Source organism: Crocuta crocuta, unplaced genomic scaffold (genome assembly GCF_008692635.1).
Source record: "Crocuta crocuta isolate KB4526 unplaced genomic scaffold, BGI_CrCroc_1.0 scaffold408, whole genome shotgun sequence".
In the NCBI taxonomy this organism is placed as follows: domain Eukaryota; kingdom Metazoa; phylum Chordata; class Mammalia; order Carnivora; family Hyaenidae; genus Crocuta; species Crocuta crocuta.
The window spans coordinates 5335109-5355460 of NW_027527444.1; the positions used below are offsets into that span (position 1 = coordinate 5335109).

General features: G+C 51.8%; 1 protein-coding gene across 1 annotated transcript in view; it reads right to left on the bottom strand.

Moving 5' to 3' along the window:
• PTPRN2 (protein tyrosine phosphatase receptor type N2) overlaps positions 1-20352 on the bottom strand; it is a 639986-nt gene that overhangs the window by 496510 nt on the left and 123124 nt on the right. Inside the window, exon 3 of the mRNA XM_077761727.1 lies at positions 16894-17007. Within this exon, the coding sequence (XP_077617853.1) occupies positions 16894-17007 (114 nt within the window). The remainder of the gene's footprint in view (positions 1-16893; positions 17008-20352) is intronic.

A 20352-nucleotide genomic window follows, 5' to 3' on the forward strand; every position in this document is an offset into this window, starting at 1 on the left:
CAGGCTCTTCACTCCACTGCGTACCTCTGAACAGCAGCAGGAAGCCAAACCACCCAGGCACCGCGTCCGTTAGGAGCTGTGTCCCCAGTCTAGGCTCCTGGCAAAGACGGCTCTCCACAAAGGCTTATGAATCAATAACATCTGAAACCAGAGCAAATCCGGGTTTTCTGGAGACCACCCTGCAGACTCGGCTTCCCTCGCAGGTTCACATTTTAAAGGGGGCAGAGGCCATCTCTCCACACGGGGGCTCCCAGCTCAAAACCCAGCCGTCCTCACTCCGACTTTGTGCTCTCACAGAAACTCTCCTCTTTTAAGAAACCGGTCTAGGCTGAGGGTTTCTTCTCTGGGTCAGGTTAAGAGGATGCTGTATTCTGAGAATGGGTCTGGCCTGTGATTAGGGAGACCTCAGGATCCCTCCCTAAAAAGGCTTGAGTAAGGTCTGACTGAGCCTGAGAATACAGTCCCTGTCATTAATGATCCAATCACCATCGGGAGTGGTTCTGTCTGTTTTAAGGGCAGCAAGACAGGAAATGAGGAAATGAGACATCGCTCAAGGAAGCTTCAGGACGCACTTTTCGCTTTTTCTAAACAAATTCTCACCAGCATAATGAGCACATAACCCTAAAAACAAACTGAGTAACCAGTGTTTCTCTGTTGTCTTTGAGCAAGTGACTGACTTACCAAGAGTGAGAGGAAACAGGTGCATTTTGTATCTGAAATCTAGGGTGAAGAGACAGCTTTGAGACTACACCGTGGGGCTTCAGAGTGAGCATGGAAGAGTTCTCCCCGAGCTGTGGGGCAGAGAGCGGATTTGGGGGGTAGAGAATGAAAGCCTTGGGCAGTGTATGCTGACTTCCTAAGGCTCACTGGCCATGTTTGTAAAGCCGAGATAATGATGCTCATTTTGGAAGGTATTTTGAGTATTAGATGCAATGACACAGGTGACGAGCTCAGCAGCCAGAACACGGACCGTCAGTCTCTTTCTCCCCCTTCTCCAACCCTTAACAGCAGGGCCTTCACCTGTTAGGAGGAAAATACACTGAAACAGAGAAAGGGAAGACATGCAGTCAGCTGGAGGGTATATTCAACTATATACACCAAGGAAACCACAGTGGCACGTGGCACGTAGGATCTTACATTCATCACAAGAAGACACCAAGCAAGCGTCTCAGGCAGCAGCCATAGCAGGAAGCAAGTCCGTACTTGGAGACCAAACAGCGTCACCTCAGGCTGCTCACCCAGCTCCGAGGCAAGAGAAGAGAAACGGCTGGGCGGAGACCAGCTTCCACCGTCTCTGTCCCATGCGGGCCCAGGACAGTCACCGGCATGGCGCGGCCCACAGTGCGGCTGGTCACCCGTCTCCCCGGCCTCACAAAGCCTCGGCCCGTTGCCCAGCCGTCTCCCTGAGACCCACGAAAGCAGAAACCGTGGCAAACGTGGGCCCAAACACCTCGGCATGCCCACCAAGGATGTCCTCACGTCTGGTTCTGCTCTAGAGGAGCAAGCGCACAGCCTGCTGTGTAAGGTGGCATTTTTTTCAAGATTGTGTTCTCTTTAGTTTAAGGAAATGAAAAGCAGGTCATAAGTTAATCAATTACATGTTTAAAATCTGCTTTAAAGAGACGACTCATGCTGATGTTGAGGTCACTATTTCCACTACAGACATTCTTGGATGCTCCCCCAGGACACAGACACGCATGTACACAGGCATTTATCAGTACTGATGGGTGTGTCCAACGTACACTGTTCATGTGTGTGATCCACATGTAAGCTGAACCCACAGACTCAGTACTGGCTACGTTTTAAATGAGTAATCATAACAAATAGGCAACGACGTTAGCACTTCCGGCACAACTCCACTGTGCCACTGCGCCGATGAGGGTGCTGACGCCCAGACAGCGAGCTGCACGGGATCCCGCCCACACCACACAGGCAGCAAGGGACCTGAACTCAGGCCCACGCCCTTGATCACTAAAACTACAGATGGCACTGAAAATCATTACACATCGTCTACACATTTCCTCCTGACCACATGGGACAACTCTTAGCTCAAGCCCATGCTTCTTAAACCCGTAGATCTTTCTCACTGCCCTTCCTCTCTACTCCCACTGGGGACTTTCCCTGACACCCCTCAGGGTTCACTTATTCCCAGCCTCTCCCCTGCAGACAATACAACTTCCACAGGCACTCACGTGCCTCACATGCTGCTCTGCTAGAATATTCCTGATCAAGCAGGAAAAGGCTATGCGTCTGCGGACATGAATAATTTTGAAAACTTCTACTGCATACGCATGCCCACAGAATACCACATTGGCAAGAACACGAGGGTGTTAACACGCGACCCGTTCCAACACACCTCATGTGCGTCCTGCATCCCTAACCCGCCATCTGGGCACATTACCACGGCAGCCTCCTCTGCCCTCACGGACCCCACCGGGCCAAACAAGAGGGGCACTGGGGAGTCTTCTGCTGGGTGGACATGTCCACTCTGTGAAGGCATGGGATGATGTGCCAGGATTGTGGTGAACGAGAAGCTCCAAGGGCCAAAAGTCACTTCCTCACGAAAGGTAGCAAGACAAACTAGCCAACGGCTGACTGCCGCGCACCTCCTGGACAGCAGGGTGAAGCCCGGTCGGTTCCTGACGCTCCCCGTGGGGCCCGCAGGAAGCAGAGTGAGAGTTCACTCCCCTCCACCATCCAGAGCCTGTTCTGACAGGTGGGCCGCCTGGGGAGGACTGCTCGCTGGCCCTTCCTTCCATGCTCGGGACTCCTCCCCAAGAGCTGGCCCTGCCTCCCCCTCTTCTCCTCCTGTGGCCTGCCATTCCCTCCCCACCACGCACCACAGTGGCCTCTCCGTTCAGCTGCAGGCTGTGACGAGGGGCTTCATGTCCTCGCCGGGGTGACTGGACTGCGGACGGCCACGTTAGCAGTGGGACACTAACTCTACATCTTGCCTCCTGTCTTTGCACAACACTAGTCCTTGGGCAGGTAGAGACGGGGAAGAACCCCAGCTCTGAGCTGGGGAGTTAGAGCCATTACAGCCGGATTCACTCCGGCCTCCAAAGGACACTGAGCACTCACCCTTGAGGCCTGGGGTCAGTCTGCAGTGCTGTCTGCTGAATGAACCAAGCTAACCAGAAGCGGTTCCTGGTGCTCAGGGGCATGGTGAGCATGAACACGCATTCGTGACAACTGGGAAAACCCACTCTGACCCTTAAATGTTCTGTCTAGTGAGCACCCTGCACTCTGCTCAGTGGAGCACTGGACCGTCCTGTTACTGACTTCTGTGATGACCCATCTCATGTGTAGTAACAGCAGGAACGTTCCATAAGTGGTGGCTGACGGATGTAGGAATACCTGGGAAGCACTTGGGGAAAGGGGCGTCTGATTCCCAAGGAAGCTGAAGGGTAAGGTCTGGGACCCCTGGCCAGGAGCAGGAGGTGTATCCAGGTCGAGGGGAGGCAGAGTGTTCAGTGCTGCGAGGCAAGAGAAAAGCTCATCCTCACTCTGTTCCATTTGGTCATGCCAGTACCAGCTTCTACTTGGGTGGCATTCTAGAATTCTCTAACTGCAGTCGCCAGTGTCAGCCCACTGAGCTCCACGGTGACTTTCTCTAGAGCGGTTCTAGCTCCATTACTAGGTATCACCAACAGTGTCTGACAGTCTTCGTGCTTGAGGACTCAAAGTCATGGTACGGAACTGCCTTTCCTCGAGTGGAATGTATTCATTTTTGTTTTGCTTTATTTTGATTCTCTGTTTAAGGTCTCGGAGCCCCTCTGCCCTTAGTTTTGGTGAAAAATTAGATTTTGGTTGGCTTCAAATGTTTTGCCAAAGGTGTTTATCCACCTGGCTTTTGTTTTGAAACGTGAGGCTCACTGCGTGTCCCTTGGCAAGAACACAGCCCAGAAGAGCTGAGAACGTCAGCACCACGGCGGCCCGGCATGCGGCTCCTAGGGGTGAATATGGTATTGAAAAACATGTACCAGTGTTCCTGCCTCTGACTTCCATTCCTGACTTCAGATAAAAGTGACTTCTTCATGAGGCTTTGACGTTTATTCATGACCAGCTGACATCCCCAGAACCCTACAAAAGCACAAGAAAGTTGTAACTCAAGAAGAGAGAGATGAAAGAGGGAGAGAAAGAAGAGGATGATAAAAACCATTTCCAGAATGAGGTCCAGAATCCATTTGTAATTATCTGCCCACCTGAGTCTAAAGATTTTTTTGATAAGACAAGTAATACACAAGCCTGTAACATGAATTATTTCAAAGAATAAAAGCTTGATTGGCTCCATGACCTACAGAGCTTTCAGCGATGTTTAATTCTAAATTCCAGCCTGAAAAGGAACCTGTCCCCCACCCCGCCTTCCCGCTTCTCTCAGAAACACAAAGACACATCTGGGAAACGTCAGGGCCTCGCGGGTCTCACCTGGCCTCCTGTAGGTACACAGGTCCACCTAACTCGCCTCAGGGACAAGGCTCCGTCACATCAGAAATGAAGCCTCCCCAGGTTGCACCCTAGGTCAAGCCTTTAACTTTTCAAGTTTAAAAGGGATGAAGTCTACCTGACTTCATACTTAAAATTAAAGACCAAAATCAGTAATTTGTATGAGGAAAAAAATGCAAGCTTTCACAGTGTTCAGAGTTAAGAAATCTACCTTTTAATCACAGGGGTCGTATATATGTGCCAACATTTCTTGATATTTAAGCATCTTCTAAAAGGCAAAAATTTGATTCTCAAATGCATATAAAGAATGACTTTGGTTTGCCCCCTAAGTGACAAGTCTTAGTTTTCATTTCTGGTCCCCATAGTTGTAGTAAGGCTTTCATGTAAATTAAAGGTTCACTCTGGTGTCAGCTAAGTGCATCCTAGCTCAAGAAGACAGAAGTCTGTTTTCTGCATCTATTCTGCCTTGAGAATCAGTCATGCGATGATCTGCCGTCAACTCCTGAGAGAAATGTGTCTTGGTGAGCCACAGGAGGCGTGCCACTCAACAGGACAGGGAGGCGGGCCGGAGCCGACAACCAGCAGCAGAACTGGTAGGGGGTGACCCCAGCGGAGGAAGGAAGGAGAAGCCCAAGGCTGAAGGGACACAGAGCTTGGCTCCTTCCACTTCCCTCCGTGTGATTCGGTCGCCTTGCTGAGAGCCGGGACGTGCGTGTCCACTAAACCCTGACTCACGTTGCACTCAGCCACACTCCCACCAAACTTCCACACTTCCACGGGTGTTTGCCGTATCTGGTGCCCGTTACAACCTATCATCTTGCAGCTCACTCCTGTACACCATCGGATCCCGTGGCCAGGGTGACTCGACAGCCACACACACGGGAAGATGAATTTGTGTCGGTCGAAACCCTCTCGGCCCATCCTCTTATGACCAGCGGTCTACCCTTCCGAGGCTGCTGGCAGGGCGGCGTGTGGTAGGTGGGCACAGAGGCACTGAGGCCCCCGGCTCCTGGTGCTCCCAGGAGGACGGCAGCTTCCTGGACGTGACACAGAGCCAGGCACGGGCAGTGCCTGTGGCCAGAGGGCCCAGTGGGTGTGGCCAGAAGTCCTTGTCTTTGGCCAGAAATGTGGCTGGAAGTTCTGAAGTCCTTGCATATCATAGCAAATACGATATTTTTACCCCCAAAGACATACATTTCCTAGTTATTCTGCTCCTTAAGAGATAATGGTGAAAATGCAGTGTGTGGAGTAAGACTCCATTCTCTCCGAGGAACAGGCACAGACTATGTAGTTTCTAGCACCAGGGCTCTGAAGAGCTGTGGAAAAATAAAGCTTTAAAGTCGATCATCTTTTCTGTTCTACCTATAAGACTATTTTCTCTTCATTTCAGGCCTATCAACATTTAGAAGTAGCTGCTAACTCTGTGGCTTTCACGTGTCTGTCCTGGTGTCAATAATCTGGAAACCAATTCTGAAATGTAGCAGGGGAGCTCTCTGTTCAAAGGCAGTGTGCCGAGAAGGCTCAGGAAGGTAGAGAAGCCCCCTCTGCGACGTGAGGGACGTCGCTAATCCGTTCACTTGATACTAGATTTCCTTGTAGTTCAGCAACCCTCAGCCCACAATATTGCAAGCTCACTTTGACTATTCTTTCTACTTGTTTAGAGAGAAAACGTTTGTCTTGGACGGGGTTTTCTTTTAATTAAGACCTCTCATTTCTCCTTTGATTGCAAAACCCTCCAGTGAGAAGCGGTGCTTTTGAGCCAAGGAGGAGATGTTACAAGCAAATACGGACTTGGGAAGAAAATGTGGTTCAGGAGGATTCTTACCAAACAGAAGACGACGGTCAATGTTTAGTCGCACAAAGTCTTTTGCAAAGTTTGGGCTGCTATGTCCACATACTACAGGTGCCAGGTTCAAGGTCACACAAGCTCTGTGACCACGTTTTTCCACAGCTGTGTGCCCTCATCACCGCATGCGGCCGGCGCTGTGTGTGGGAGAGCGCCACGAGAAACACTTTGTGAACAGAACGGATCCCTCACTATGGATATAGATGAGGCTCACTGAATTTACAAAACCAACTTCTGGAAAATGTAGGTATACGGCTTTTTAAATGATTACAGGCATACTCAAGTGTTCTAGACCATTCTGCATTACTCTTACGGTTTACATTTCTTTTTAATTGCCTTTTCACATTCCTTAGAATAAGGCTGCTGATGCTGTTTTCTCGTGATGATTAAACTCAGCTTGCCTATAGTGATGCTCCCTTTTCCCAACCACTGTGTGTTTATTCCTATAGTATTGTTGTTGGCCAAACAGAAGTCTCTCTGGCTTATAAGTCTTTTCAAAGAACTAGGTTTTTTGTTTGTCCTTGATGTTTTCATTATTTTTTTAACTATTTTTTGTTTTCTGCTCTTTTCTTCATTAGTCCCTTCTTTATACTGTCTTGTGTTTACACTGTTGGCCTTTTTATTATTTAATGTGTCGTGAAATGGGCCACGCATACAAAAAGGAATAAAAGAATCTAATCAGCAGCCTGCACTCAGGCAGTCTTATGTAAGATGTACGTCGTACAACACTACATTGGAGCTCCCCCTCACCCCACTGGCTGCCTCCCCCTCTGCCTCACCCCAGAGGTGACACTGTCCTCACACTGTGCTCAGTGTCCTGTATTCCCCACCCCTCGTGCACTGCGTGTGTGCGTTCTCCTAAACCGGAGACAGTACAGCACTCCTCCTTCACGTCCACAGTCTCAGACTCTGCGTATTCTATATGGCCTCCCTTTACTTATTTGGTCAACGTGCTTGTGAGATGCAGACATGTTGATACGTGTGCCTCCATTTTGTTGACCCTGGTTATGTACAGCGTTGAATCTCTTCCTGGCTAATGGATGTTTGGCTTATTTCCATTGATTTGTGTTGTCACAGATGTAGCAATGACTGTTACAGACAGAACACAGATATATAACCTGGGCATGTAACTGGAAGTGGAGAGCTTCCAGGGTGATAGAGGGTCTCCACTTAATCAATTCTTTTGTTGCCAAAATAGCTTCCAAAATGGCTGTATCAGCTGTGTCTAGGAATTTCCAACTTGCCCTGGATTCTGGCCAATACTTGAGAATGTCGGATTTCTTCATTTTTGCCATCTTAATGAAATAACCTCTTGTGATTTTAACTTCAAATTTTCTGCTTTCTAGTGAGGCTGAGCAGACTTCTTTCTCACTGATTCATGAGCGTTCTTTATGTTCTGGGCCTGTAATGCAACTGCCGCTCTGCCCCGTGGCTCCCCCATGGCCCATCCATCCCCCCCAATCACCAGTCACCCTCAGTAGCCCCTCCACCAGGTTCCCACCACGTGTGAGTGTCCAGCCGAATACAGCGCAAACCCTGAGAAGGACAAGCATCAGCTCTGTGACTGTATGTGCCCCCGACGTGTGTATCTCCCTCTCTACCCACAGCATGAATATGCCTGGAATCGGCAGAGTGGCGGGCCTCACCTGGACCTCAGCAAGAAGGGAGGGCTTCGATTTCCAGGAGCATAGGGTGGTTTTCGAACAGGGGAAAACAGGTAAGTGGAGACTGATTGAAAGCAAAGAGAACAACTGAGAAGGAACATGGAGAAGGAAGCAAGGCTAGGCTTATGTGACCCACTGCACAGAGCACCCTGACACAGCAGAGGCACGTAACATAGAGCCCACAGCCCACCCCTGCACAGGGGCACGTAACGCAGGGCCCACGGCCCACCCCTGCGCAGGGGCACGTATCATAGAGCCCACGGCCCACCCCTGCGCAGGGGCACGTAACGCAGGGCCCACGGCCCACCCCTGCGCAGGGGCACGTAACGCAGGGCCCACGGCCCACCCCTGCGCAGGGGCACGTAACGCAGGGCCCACGGCCCACCCCTGCGCAGAAGGCCATCGCATCTGGCAATCACTGCGGCCCATATCGGTGTTCTGTTCCATCCCATGGCATTAGATGATTTCTTTTCATTCTCTTTTAAGGAATTATAAAACTGTGTTAGTTTTTTTTTTTTAACTTTGTTGGTTTGCTTTTGGTTTTGACATACAGCTCAATACAACAGGAGAGTCTTGCCAGGAAATAAATCCATAGCTGTTTTCATGACAGCAAATTATGTGCCAACGAGTGACATTTAAATGCTGCATTTTAATGGCTTGTCAGAAGAAGTGAAATGTATTTTTTAAAAATTTAATACATGAGAGAACAATGAGGAGAGTTCTTCTTGTAGGACACAAGAATGGTAAATAGAAAGTGAACACATTTTTTCCTTGATGTATATATTTACATTGAAAAAGAAAGTTGCACAATTAAATCCCATTTCCCTTCTTTCTTCATGCAGAAGGTTCCTGAATGGCAGTGCAAGCAGCTGTCAGTGAGCCCAGCAACCACATCGCCAAGAAGCAGTCTTGATGTAGAGAAACACATACAACCTGCTGTACTGCAAATGCAGTTACCTTGGTGGAATGATTTTAAGGGATTCTGAAAAAGCTCCCTTCCCCCAAACTATCTCATATCCGGCCAACCAAGTTCAGGAAACCAGCAGGAGTAGAGATTCTTCCTTACCATAAGACACACACTCCCCAACACCTCCAGGGTGTTACATGGTATTGAGCTTGCATGACAAAGGTGAAAAACTCAAAACATCTTAAGGACAACTGAAGAAGAAAGTAGATAACAGCTTGAAAAAATCTGAAAAAAAGTTCCAGATTACATGGCACTATCGGAAACAAGTGTTAGGTGAGGAACCTCAAAGTGGTGGGGACACATACATGTGTGCATGTGTTTCCATAACATGTGGAACATGTGTGTGCATGTTTGTGTGTGTGCATGTGTATGTATTTGTGCATGCTCATGTGTGCATGTGCATACCTGTGTGTGCTAACACATGTGCACGTACGTGGATGTGTGTGTGCTCATATGTGGACACGGACATGTGCATCTGTGTGTGTATGTGCTCGTGTACACAGATGTGTGTGTGCTTGTGTGTACACATATGTGTGCATGTGTGCATGCATGCTGTACACTCGTGTGTGTGCGTGGATGTGTGTGCAAACAGATGTGCGTGTGTGCACACATGTGCATGTGTGTGCTCACATGTGCATACACAGATGTGTGCATGTGCTTGCAGGCATGTATACATGTACATGTGCATGTGTGTGCTCGTGTGTGCATGCACATGGATGTGTCCTCGTGAGTGCATGTGTGTACATGGGTCGATAGAAGTGAAGGTATTGCCCACACTCAGAGAGGCAGCCATACTGTCCAGAATCAAAAATATACCAAAATCACCCAACCTGAAACTCTTGGCACCTGAGGGAACATGAGCCTTCCCTGCCTGTGTGTGGCCAGCAGCACGAGCCCTCAGACGCGGTCACAGGAGGAAGGCCGGGACCCACCAAAGGGCCCTCCGGCCTCAGTGTGTCTCCCGTGCTCACGGAGGACACAGCTTCGCAGGCCCTGCCCCCCACAGTCCTGGGAACCGCTGCAACGGCCCCTGAAGCTGCATTTTCTGAGTTCTGAGGAGTTCCCAAAGTGTTCCCAGCCTGAGAAAGCCGACAGCCCCAGGAACGAGAGGTCACCAGGCAGGAGGCAAAGGGCACCTGGGAGGCAGCCCCAGGGCACAGCCGAGCTAGTAGCTCAGCTGTGCGGCCACAGCACTTGTGTCGTGTCATCTGTGACGCGGCTGAGTTGACCCTCGGCAAAGCCCGCAGCAGACTGGGGACTCAGTGAGGGGGCCGTTGTGCACCCTGCGGCCGGCGCGGCCTCCTGGCTCCAGGATGCCCTAGTCTTCGAGAACGTGCACCAGACACATAGGGGCAGTGAGAGCTCATCCCGGGGCTCACAAGCAGTCAGAGAGATCGGCTGTCTGTGGGCACGTGCCGAGGGGCCAGCCGGGGTGAGGTGGGGAGAGAAGGGCCACTCCTGCCTCCCTTAGGGACGCTGCCCTTGTCCACATCCAGAGTCACAGGCCCGGCCGGCGTGGGGCCAAGATGAGGCCAGGAGTGCCTCGTCACAGGAGAGGTCAGACCCAGAAGGGGGCTCAGCAGGGGCAACGTCAACGTCAAGACTGTGCTCCTCCTGCCCCCGAAGAGTACTTTTCCTTTGTTTCTCTCCCCCTCCCGGGTCCCTTCAAAGTGTGGGGTGGGCACAGCACGGGACCTCCTGGACTTGGTCTGTGGATCTAAGCAGCAAGCACGGCCCAGAGTGTCTTCCCTGGTCCTTCTAAGCAGGGTTCCAACTCCTTACAAAGAGCAACTCGGCTTGTGTCCATACTTCATGCTCTCCCGGCTGGGCAATGGTCTCCCCAAAGAGCCATCATTAAACTGTACACAAACTGAGGACCCGGCCCCAACAACCAGCCCCTCACACTGGCCACGGGGAGTCTAGAGGTGAGTCTAGCCCTAAGCCTTGCAGACCACGCGTCACCAGTGTGCTGATGCAGGGAGGCAAGGAGCAGAGAAGAGGTCCTATCCATCAGCTGCCTGGGAGGTGGGGAGCAGAGGACTGGCCAGCAAGAGCCGTCAGGGGAACCTGAGGGGAATATATGAAAATCAGTTCCAGAAACCTTCAGAACAGATTGGTTCAGAAAAGCACAACAATTCTCCCAATGAGGTTTCTTCTCAAAGTAGACTATCAAAACCCACTTCACACCCGCACCTCCAGCCTTACCGGGGCATGACTCCCAAGCCACTAACAAAGAGAAAGAAATACAATTTGCCATCATAAGTACAAGCTATTTGAATGGTACATCCATGAGACTCTGTGTCACTTTAACATTCCCTCTTGTGACCAAGGAGAGAGTAGCCACCAGCAGAGGTGACCCACCAAGACAGAACCCCACACCTACCAGACATCTCCCAGCTTGGGTGGGAAGTGCCAGGTGGCTCCCAAGAGACTCTCGCAGCCGGCTCCAGGACCAGCCAGAGGGAATTAACTTAGAGCTGGGGGCGGGGGGCGGTTTCTAGAGCAAGACAGATGTCACAGGGCAGGACTAAGTGTCATAGAGCAAGACTGGGTGTCCTGGGGTAGGACCAAGTGATCTAGGGCAGGACTTGGTGACCTCGGGCAGGACCGGGTGATCCAGGGCAGGACCAGGTAACCTACGACAGCACTGGGTGACCTAGGACAGGACCGGGTAGAGCAAGCAAGATGCTTTCAAGTAGGTAAATGGATAAATAAATGGTCGTACCTCCAGACAGTGGAATATTATTCAGCACTAAAAAGAAATGACCCATGGAGTCATGAAAATAGAGGTACACAGAGGAAGCGTAAGTGCACATTACTAGGTGAAAGAAGCCGGTCTGAAGAGGCTGTATAATTCTAACTCCAGGGCATCTGGAAACGGCTGTCTGTCTGGAGACGGTAGGAAGATACGTGGTCGGATGATAAGGGGGAGGGCTGAGCAGGGGGAGCACAGAGGGCTTTTAGGCCAGTGAAACTACTCTGTATGATCATAAAATGATGCGCACATGACATTGTACATTTATGCACACCCATGCAATGTACAAAAAGAGTTGACTTTAATGTAAACTATGGACATTAGTTAATTATAATGTATCAATACTGACTCATCAATTGTAACTAATATACGATATCAATGCAAGATGTTAATATAGGGAAATCTTTGGGGAGGTGGGGAGTGAGGGAGTATATGCAAACTGTCAAGACTTTCTCTGCTCAACCTTGCTGTAAATCTAACACTTCTCTAAAAAATAAAATCTATGAATTAAAAACCTTACTTGCCTTTATGCTTAACCACCTCCACAAAGTACTGTCTCTACATCTCAGACTTACTCTGAGCACTAAACCCACAGTGTAACCCGTGTGACTGCACAGTGATGCCATCGGAGTCCCCAGCTTCATAGGGTCTCTAGGGCACTGTTTGGAAGGGACGTGACACTGAAAACTGGGAAGTGGACATATGCGCAGGTCCTGAGGGAGCTGGGACATCGAACCCATTTCACCAACCTTTCTTTGCCCAGAGGAGCCCTCCTCCCCCTCCTGCTAGAGAGGCTAAACTGGTCTGAAGAACGTGTCTGAGCCACCCAGGTGGTTGCTCCGCATGGCCCTGCCAAGCCTCTCCAGACACACCATCACCACCTCTCACTGCATCTGGACTTGCACCTGGACTCAAGACCCAGCAGGCCCCAGGGGGGAGGCATAATCTTGCCAATTTACACCAACAGAAACCTGGGCAACACATGTGGGAATGGCTCTGAAGTATGTGAGATCAAGGTGGAATGAACAGAAATCGGACCAGGCTACATTTATTGACATGGGCCACTAAGCACAGATTTTCCAACCAATGTTTTCGATTGTGGGGCTGGAAATAGCTTTAACAGTTTCCACCAATGGCTGACATAAACAAGCATCTACAGGGGGTGTCCATATGAAATGACGTGGAGATGCCAGAATTTCCTGTTCTATGACTGAGGCAAATGACTAAAGGCTTATGGAAATTGGGACACTGGAGTGGATTGTCATGTGAGACCTGCTAATGACCTCAGGAGGGTCCAGAGCACATGCCTTCCACCTAGAAGTGAGAGATGAATTCATAAGAGTGTCCCAGCATCCTTAAAGAGCTCTGTACTGATGCCCCCTCAGGTCAGAAACTGCAGTGGGAGAGGTCTGCTCGGCCTGGGGTCCCTAAGTACAAAGGGGACGACGGGATCTTGAGCTGCAGGAGGCTGAGCGGGCACATCAGAGCCAAGGACAGATGAATGTGGTCACAGAGCAGCAAGCAGAAGACCTCTGTTGTTGATTAGGTGAACACAGTGCTCCTACCACTGGAATAGACAGATGGAAGGCCTCTGCGAGTTTTAGGGACCTGCATGAGCAGGAAAGTTCCAGATCTACAGAACTGAGGTCTGGCTCGAATCACCAAAACAGAGTCACAGCCCTGCAAACAATTTCCAGACTTGGCAAAATGCCACCCCCCAGAGCAGAGCCCCACGAATGAAGCCGCAGGGTCAGGCAGATTCCCGGAGGGGCACACTGGCCACAGGTGCATACAGTGATTCTTCCCCCAGCCCTCCCCGGGGGGGCCTGTGGCCCGGTACCGGGATGAGTGTGGACCAGGGAAAAGGAAATGACAAGAGTCCTAGGTGGCTACCAAACGCTGACTATGAATGACGCTAATAGCAGCAAACCCAAGCACTATCATGGCCCACCAGTCAGGCAGCGGCTCACGGAGGCCGGTGACCACACTCTCCCCATGGTTATTCCCCCAGCTCTGGACCCACCACGCTCACGGGCAGGACCCCCACACTGACTTCCCGACTGGCAGAGTGGGGCCATTCTGGTGGGAAAGGCCTGACGATGGCCTCTAGTACAAAACCTTGTACCAAAGGCAATACCACATCCCTGGAGGGATGGTTAGTGGCAGATGGGTGCCGCCGTGAAGGGCCTGAAGGATGCAGGGGAGGTGACTGACACCACATCCCCTTCAACTCACCTACATGGCCTGTGCAGACAGGTGGATTGTGGGAAAGGACAGTGGATCATCATGAACCTAACCTGGTGCTGACTCCAAGTGGTGCTGCTGTTGCAAACGTGGTTCAGCTGACGGAGCAAGTCACAACGGCCATGATGCTCGTGACGCAGCTATTAGCATGGTGACCGCTTTCTCTACACCGGTACTAAGGACCATCAGAAGCTGTTCACTCTCACCTACCAGGGCCGGCAACGCACCTACACTGTGCTATACGATAGAAATACCAACCCCCAACCTGTCACACTGCACTGTGCTATACGATAGGTGTACCAAGCCCCAGCCCCTGTCACACTGCACTGTGCTATGTGATAGGTGTACCAACCCCCAATCCCTGTCACACTGCACTGTGCTATATGATAGGTATACCAAGCCCCAGCCCCTGTCACACTGCACTGTGCTATGTGATAGGTGTACCAAGCCCCAGCCCCTGTCACACTGCACTGTGCTATGTGACAGGTGTACCAACCTCCAGCCCCTGTCACACTGCACTGTGCTATGTGATAGGTGTACCAACCCCCAATCCCTGTCACACTGCACTGTGCTATATGATAGGTGTACCAAGCCCCAGCCCCTGTCACACTGCACTGTGCTATGTGATAGGTAACCCCCAATCCCTGTCACACTGCACTGTGCTATGTGATAGGTGTACCAAGCCCCAGCCCCTGTCACACTGCACTGTGCTATGTGACAGGTGTACCAACCTCCAGCCCCTGTCACACTGCACTGTGCTATACGATAGGTGTACCAAGCCCCAGCCCCTGTCACACTACACTGTGCTATGTGACAGGTGTACCAAGCCCCAGCCCCTGTCACACTACACTGTGCTATGTGACAGGTGTACCAACCCCCGGCCCCTGTCACACTACACTGTGCTATGTGATAGGTGTACCAAGCCCCAGCCCCTGTCACACTGCACTGTGCTATGTGATAGGTGTACCAACCCTTAGTCAAGAATGAACACGTGAGCACAGGCCACCAAGCTAGCACACAACTCACACATGTTGTTCTCCTCTGTCCGCTCACTCTGATCTGCAAGCAGTGGCCAGCAAGTGCTCTCGCGCCCCGGGCCCCAGTCCACTTCTGGGAACTGCGTATGTTCAGCTCCCTGAGGAGGGGCTGACTTTCGCAGGACACCTCATCACCAACGTCAAGGCCACGGGCATGGTCATGGGCTCCTGTCCGTCCTTGTCCTTGACCTCCCATCTCACACCCGTGCCCCCTCCCCCCCCACCGCCTGCCCTGCAGATCCAGTCTCCAGACCAAAGACAGCAGCCTGGCGGGTACGTTCCCTCATCTCCCATGACTGCATCCGGCCAACTCCCTGAACTGATCACACACACGGCCTCCCGGTGGCTCTGCTTTCCTGACTGGGCCTCGGACGCTGGTGTCCTGGGGAGAAAGGGTCCAATGACTTGGAGTGAATGAGTTCATGTAATTCTTTACTGCAGAACTTTCTGGTGTCTTCATGAACCAGCATACATCATGAACATTCAAAAGGAGGAAATGAGCAAGTAATGTTTCCCAAACCTCCTGGACCACAGACTCTTTTTCTTTGTGGAGCCAGCAATAAGCTCTGGGGGACGTGATGTCGAAGGACGCACCGACTCGGGTCCACACTCCTCTCCTGGTCCCTCCTGCCAGGCCTGGGCCCCCAGCAGGGGTCCTGACCGCGAGACACGCGAATTTCACACTCCAGGAGCTTCACCCCAGGAGCTTCACCCTCACCCTCACCCGACACCAAGGCTTTGTGTTTGCAAGTGGGCCTCCCGCGCAGGCTCTGAGGGCACAGGAAACAGCGCTTTACCGTCGTAGTAGGAGGAGGTCTTACAAACACTAAGCACGCCCACGCGACTTACCCCTCCGTTTTAAAAATTATATATAATATAAATTACGTATGTGATAACTGTGTATATAATATCTGAATTATCGTAATTTTTAAATTTTCAAGTTAGCCAACATACACGGCAGTCTCGGCTTCAGGAGTAGAATGCAGTGATTCATCCCTTACACACAACACCCAGTGCTCATCCCAACACGTGGCCTCCTCAATGCCTGTCACCCATTTAGTTCATCCCCCACCCACGTCCCCTCCAGCAGTTTGTTCTCTGTACTTAAAAGTCTCTTACGGTTTGCTTCCCCCTCTGTTTGTATCTTATTTTTTCTTCCCTTCCCCTATGATCATCTGTTAAGTTTCTCGAATTCCACATACGAGTGAAATCACGTGATGTCCATCTTTCTCTGCCTGACTTATTTCACTTAGCATACTTTTAAAACAATCTTCCAGAGCGCCTGGGTGGCTCAGTCAGTTAAGCATCCGACTTCGGCTCAGGTCATGATCTCACGGTTCATGGGTTCGAGCCCTGCGTCGGGCTCTGTGCTGACAGCTCAGAGCCTGGAGCTGCTTCAGATTCTGTGTCTCCCTCTCTCTCTCTGACCCTCCCCTGCTCATGCTGTGTGTGTGTCTCTCTCTCAGAAATAATAAAACATTTTTAAAAATTTACAACAATCTTCTTAGTACCCTTGCAAAGTAAACAGGTAACAGGAAGCTCCTGTATCACAAAAACTTGCATAATGACAGAGCAAACTGACTTTCTGGAGGCTGGGCAGTGGCAGCCTTTCACGCGGCCGAGCAGGGCTGATGCCGGGCCCGGCCTCCCTGCTCACGGGACCCGCAGGCATGTCTCCTGTTCCCTGAAGCGCTGTCGGAACTGCCGTGGGCATCCCAGAGCCACCACTAGCCCACGAAGGGAACTCCCACCAGAAGCTTCCGAGAACAAGGCTGCCTGCTCCTGGCCCTCTTCTCTATCTCAGCACTGGTCCCCCTGACCCAAGAGGCCCATGATCTTTAAGGAGAAGTAAAGCTCTTGCTGACTGCTCCGTGCAACAGCATCTCAGGCCACCAGCCCAGGTCAGGGCGCCATTTGGGCCCACGCCGGCCTACCTGCTCGGGAGAGCCTCTGCAAGGTGGCTGCCAGGTGCTGCAGAACCGCCGGGGACACTTCATAGCGGTGTGCGTCTATCGCTGGAACCTTCTGGCACCTTCCGAACACTCCATCTGTGAGAAAAGGGAAGCAGAGAAGAGAAAGTGATATCTCATTTTCAGAGAGAAGAAAGGCATTACCCACATCCTTGCAATATATCCTAATTATGCACTGTGGTGAGGCTTTGGAACATGGCTTTAGAAAGTCATCAAAACACTATCAGAATTCAGAAGCACCTGGAAAGTAACGGTTTATTTAAATAGAAGAGCATCCTGAAAAACACAATTGCGAAGGTATAGACAAAAGGACGTGCATCCAGAGTAGTTGGCATTTTCTAGTCTACTTTCCCATCCCTGTCTCCCTCGCCATCCCCGCCACTCACTGTTTGTAATTCCCTGCCCCTGGCTTTCACCTTTCTGACCTGAAGCTTTGCTTCTGACAGTCCCCTGACAAAAAAGTCAGTAACATCCAGGGCCAGTTTTCCAGATGAGAAACGGAACACCCAGGAAATATAAAGATTAAATTGCAGACGGCCCGAGGATCGTGGAAGTGCCTACCACGCGGGCACCGTGTGCGAGGGGCTGGCGATCAGGGGCAGGTGCGGGAGTGGCAGCGAGGCTGTGCCAGGTGCTCCAGGAACAAGAGCGACTAACGGGGCCCAATGTATCTAGCTCCGCTCCATCTGTCTAAAATGACACACTCTGCTCATCAACCTCGTTTCAAACCACACCCTCTAATTAATTTAGGCCCCAGTGAGTCTTTATTCAGCAAATCGTTCACTTTGAAATAAGCTTCCTGTAGGGATTCAAACATCCAAATTACTGTCCTTCGTACACACAAAAGACGAATTCAAGGGCCCGGCGGCCACCTGCAGCCTCAGGCCCGGATGGAAGGGGAGACACTTCTCTTATTGTTCGCAACAGTCTCACTGCACACAGTGCAACCGAAGAAAGGCCTTCAAACGCAACAAGTTTAATCAGCAGAGACACGTTTTGCCCAGTGCCAGGCTGACTCATGATTACGTGCTGACATTTCATATGTGCTTGAGATGGACGCGCTGTGTGATTAGCAGAAAATCATCCTAAGTATGGAAAGCGGATCCTGGACTTCTATGGGACTTTGCACAGCAGGGGACACAGCCACACAGCTGCTCAATCCGGGCAGACCACGGCCGTGCAGAGAAGTCAGGCCCTTCCGCCAGCCACCTCCCCAGCACGGGGTTCTGCCGGGCACCTCTGCAGGTCCCCTCTGTGGGTCACCTCCGTCACACAGGGCTCTGCCAGGCACCTCTGTGGGTCACCTCCGCCACACAGGGCTCTACTAGGCACCTCTGGGTCACTTCCATCACACAGGGCTCTGCTGGTCACCTCTGGGCCACCTCTGTCACACAGGGCTCTGCTGGTCACCTCTGGGCCACCTCTGTCACACAGGGCTCTGCTGGTCACCTCTGGGCCACCTCTGTCACACAGGGCTCTGCTGGTCACCTCTGGGCCACCTCTGTCACACAGGGCTCTGCTGGTCACCTCTGGGCCACCTCTGTCACACAGGGCTCTGCTGGTCACCTCTGGGCCACCTCTGTCACACAGGGCTCTGCTGGTCACCTCTGGGCCACCTCTGTCACACAGGGCTCTGCTGGTCACCTCTGGGCCACCTCTGTCACACAGGGCTCTGCTGGTCACCTCTGGGCCACCTCTGTCACACAGGGCTCTGCTGGTCACCTCTGGGCCACCTCTGTCACACAGGGCTCTGCTGGTCACCTCTGGGCCACCTCTGTCACACAGGGCTCTGCTGGTCACCTCTGGGCCACCTCTGTCACACAGGGCTCTGCTGGTCACCTCTGGGTCACCCCCGTCACACAGGGCTCTGCCAGGCACCTCTGGGTCACCTCTGCCACACAGGGCTCTACTAGGCACCTCTGGGTCACCTCCGCCACACAGGGCTCTGCCAGGCACCTCTGGGTCACCCCCGCCACACAGGGCTCTGCCAGGCACCTCTGGGTCACCTCCGCCACACAGGGCTCTGCTGGTCACCTCTGGGTCACCTCTGTCACACAGGGCTCTGCCAGGCACCTCTGGGTCACCTCCGCCACACAGGGCTCTGCTGGTCACCCCTGTGGGTCACCTCCATCACACAGGGCTCTGCCAGGCACCTCTGTGGGTCACCTCTGTCACACAGGGCTCTACTAGGCACCTCTGGGTCACCTCCGCCACACAGGGCTCTACTAGGCACCTCTGGGTCACTTCCATCACACAGGGCTCTGCTGGTCACCTCTGGGTCACCTCCGCCACACAGGGCTCTGCTGGTCACCCCTGTGGGTCACCTCCATCACATGGCTCTGCCAGGCACCTCTGTGGGTCACCTCGGCCGTGAGGAGCTCTGCTGGTCACCTCCACCCTATGGCACTGCCCCTCTGTCTGAGTGACTCACTTAAACTAACACAACGGCCATATCCGGCCAGAGTGGTTCCCAGTGACAGTTCTCTTGGAGAGAGGGTCTCGTCCCCCCCTCATTACCCAGTGAGACAGGCCACCTGCTCCACGTGAACACAGACAGTAAGTGTCCCTGTTCTTTGGATTCTGCTTTGTGCGAAGAACCCTGTGCCCGTGGACGGTGTGCTCATGCGGTAGGAAGAGGGAGGGGAGGGAGGGGGCTAAGAGAAAAACGAAGAACTCTCTATAATGTACCTGAAACTTTCATTTTACTTTACAACGGAATATCTCAAAAATAAAATCATAACGTGTAGGGACCAGAAGGAGCATTAAGATGGTCTGACCCCACACTTCACAGATGAGCATGTGGCCAAGGCCAGGGGAGGAAGAAACTCAGGTTCCTGACTCCCCGCTAAGGCCCTCGCCAGGGAGAAACGGCCGAAGACGAAGACGGCTCCTACCTTCCTGGGACCATCACGAGTAAGCTAATCCCTCCCGAGCTGTAACGGCCTCACCCTGAAGGCTGGCTGTGCTGCACAAATATTCTTGGGAAGATATTTATGGGATATTCCTGAAATCTCTCTCTTAAATTAAATCACATATATGTAACATAATACATGGTGTTTTTGTGCTTTTAAAATTAGGTTTAGTTTTAGCTAATAACTTGGTTTTAATGATTTAAATGTTGAAACTAAACTAACCATTGATTCTCTCTGCCCCTAGACTACCACCTTGCTGATGAGGCAGGACAGACCTTTCCTCAGTACGTTTTTTTAAACTTTATGTTTTAACAAACTTTATTTTTTAAAGCAGCTTTAGGTTCACAGCCAACTAGAAGGGAAGGTACAGAGAGCCCCCGCACACCCCTGCCCTCACATACGCACACACTCCACCCAACGCCACAGCCCCCGGCCCGAGCGGCACCTCTGCCACAAGTGAGCCTGCATCGACGCCTCATTACCACCCAAAGCCTGTAGTTTACATCAGCTC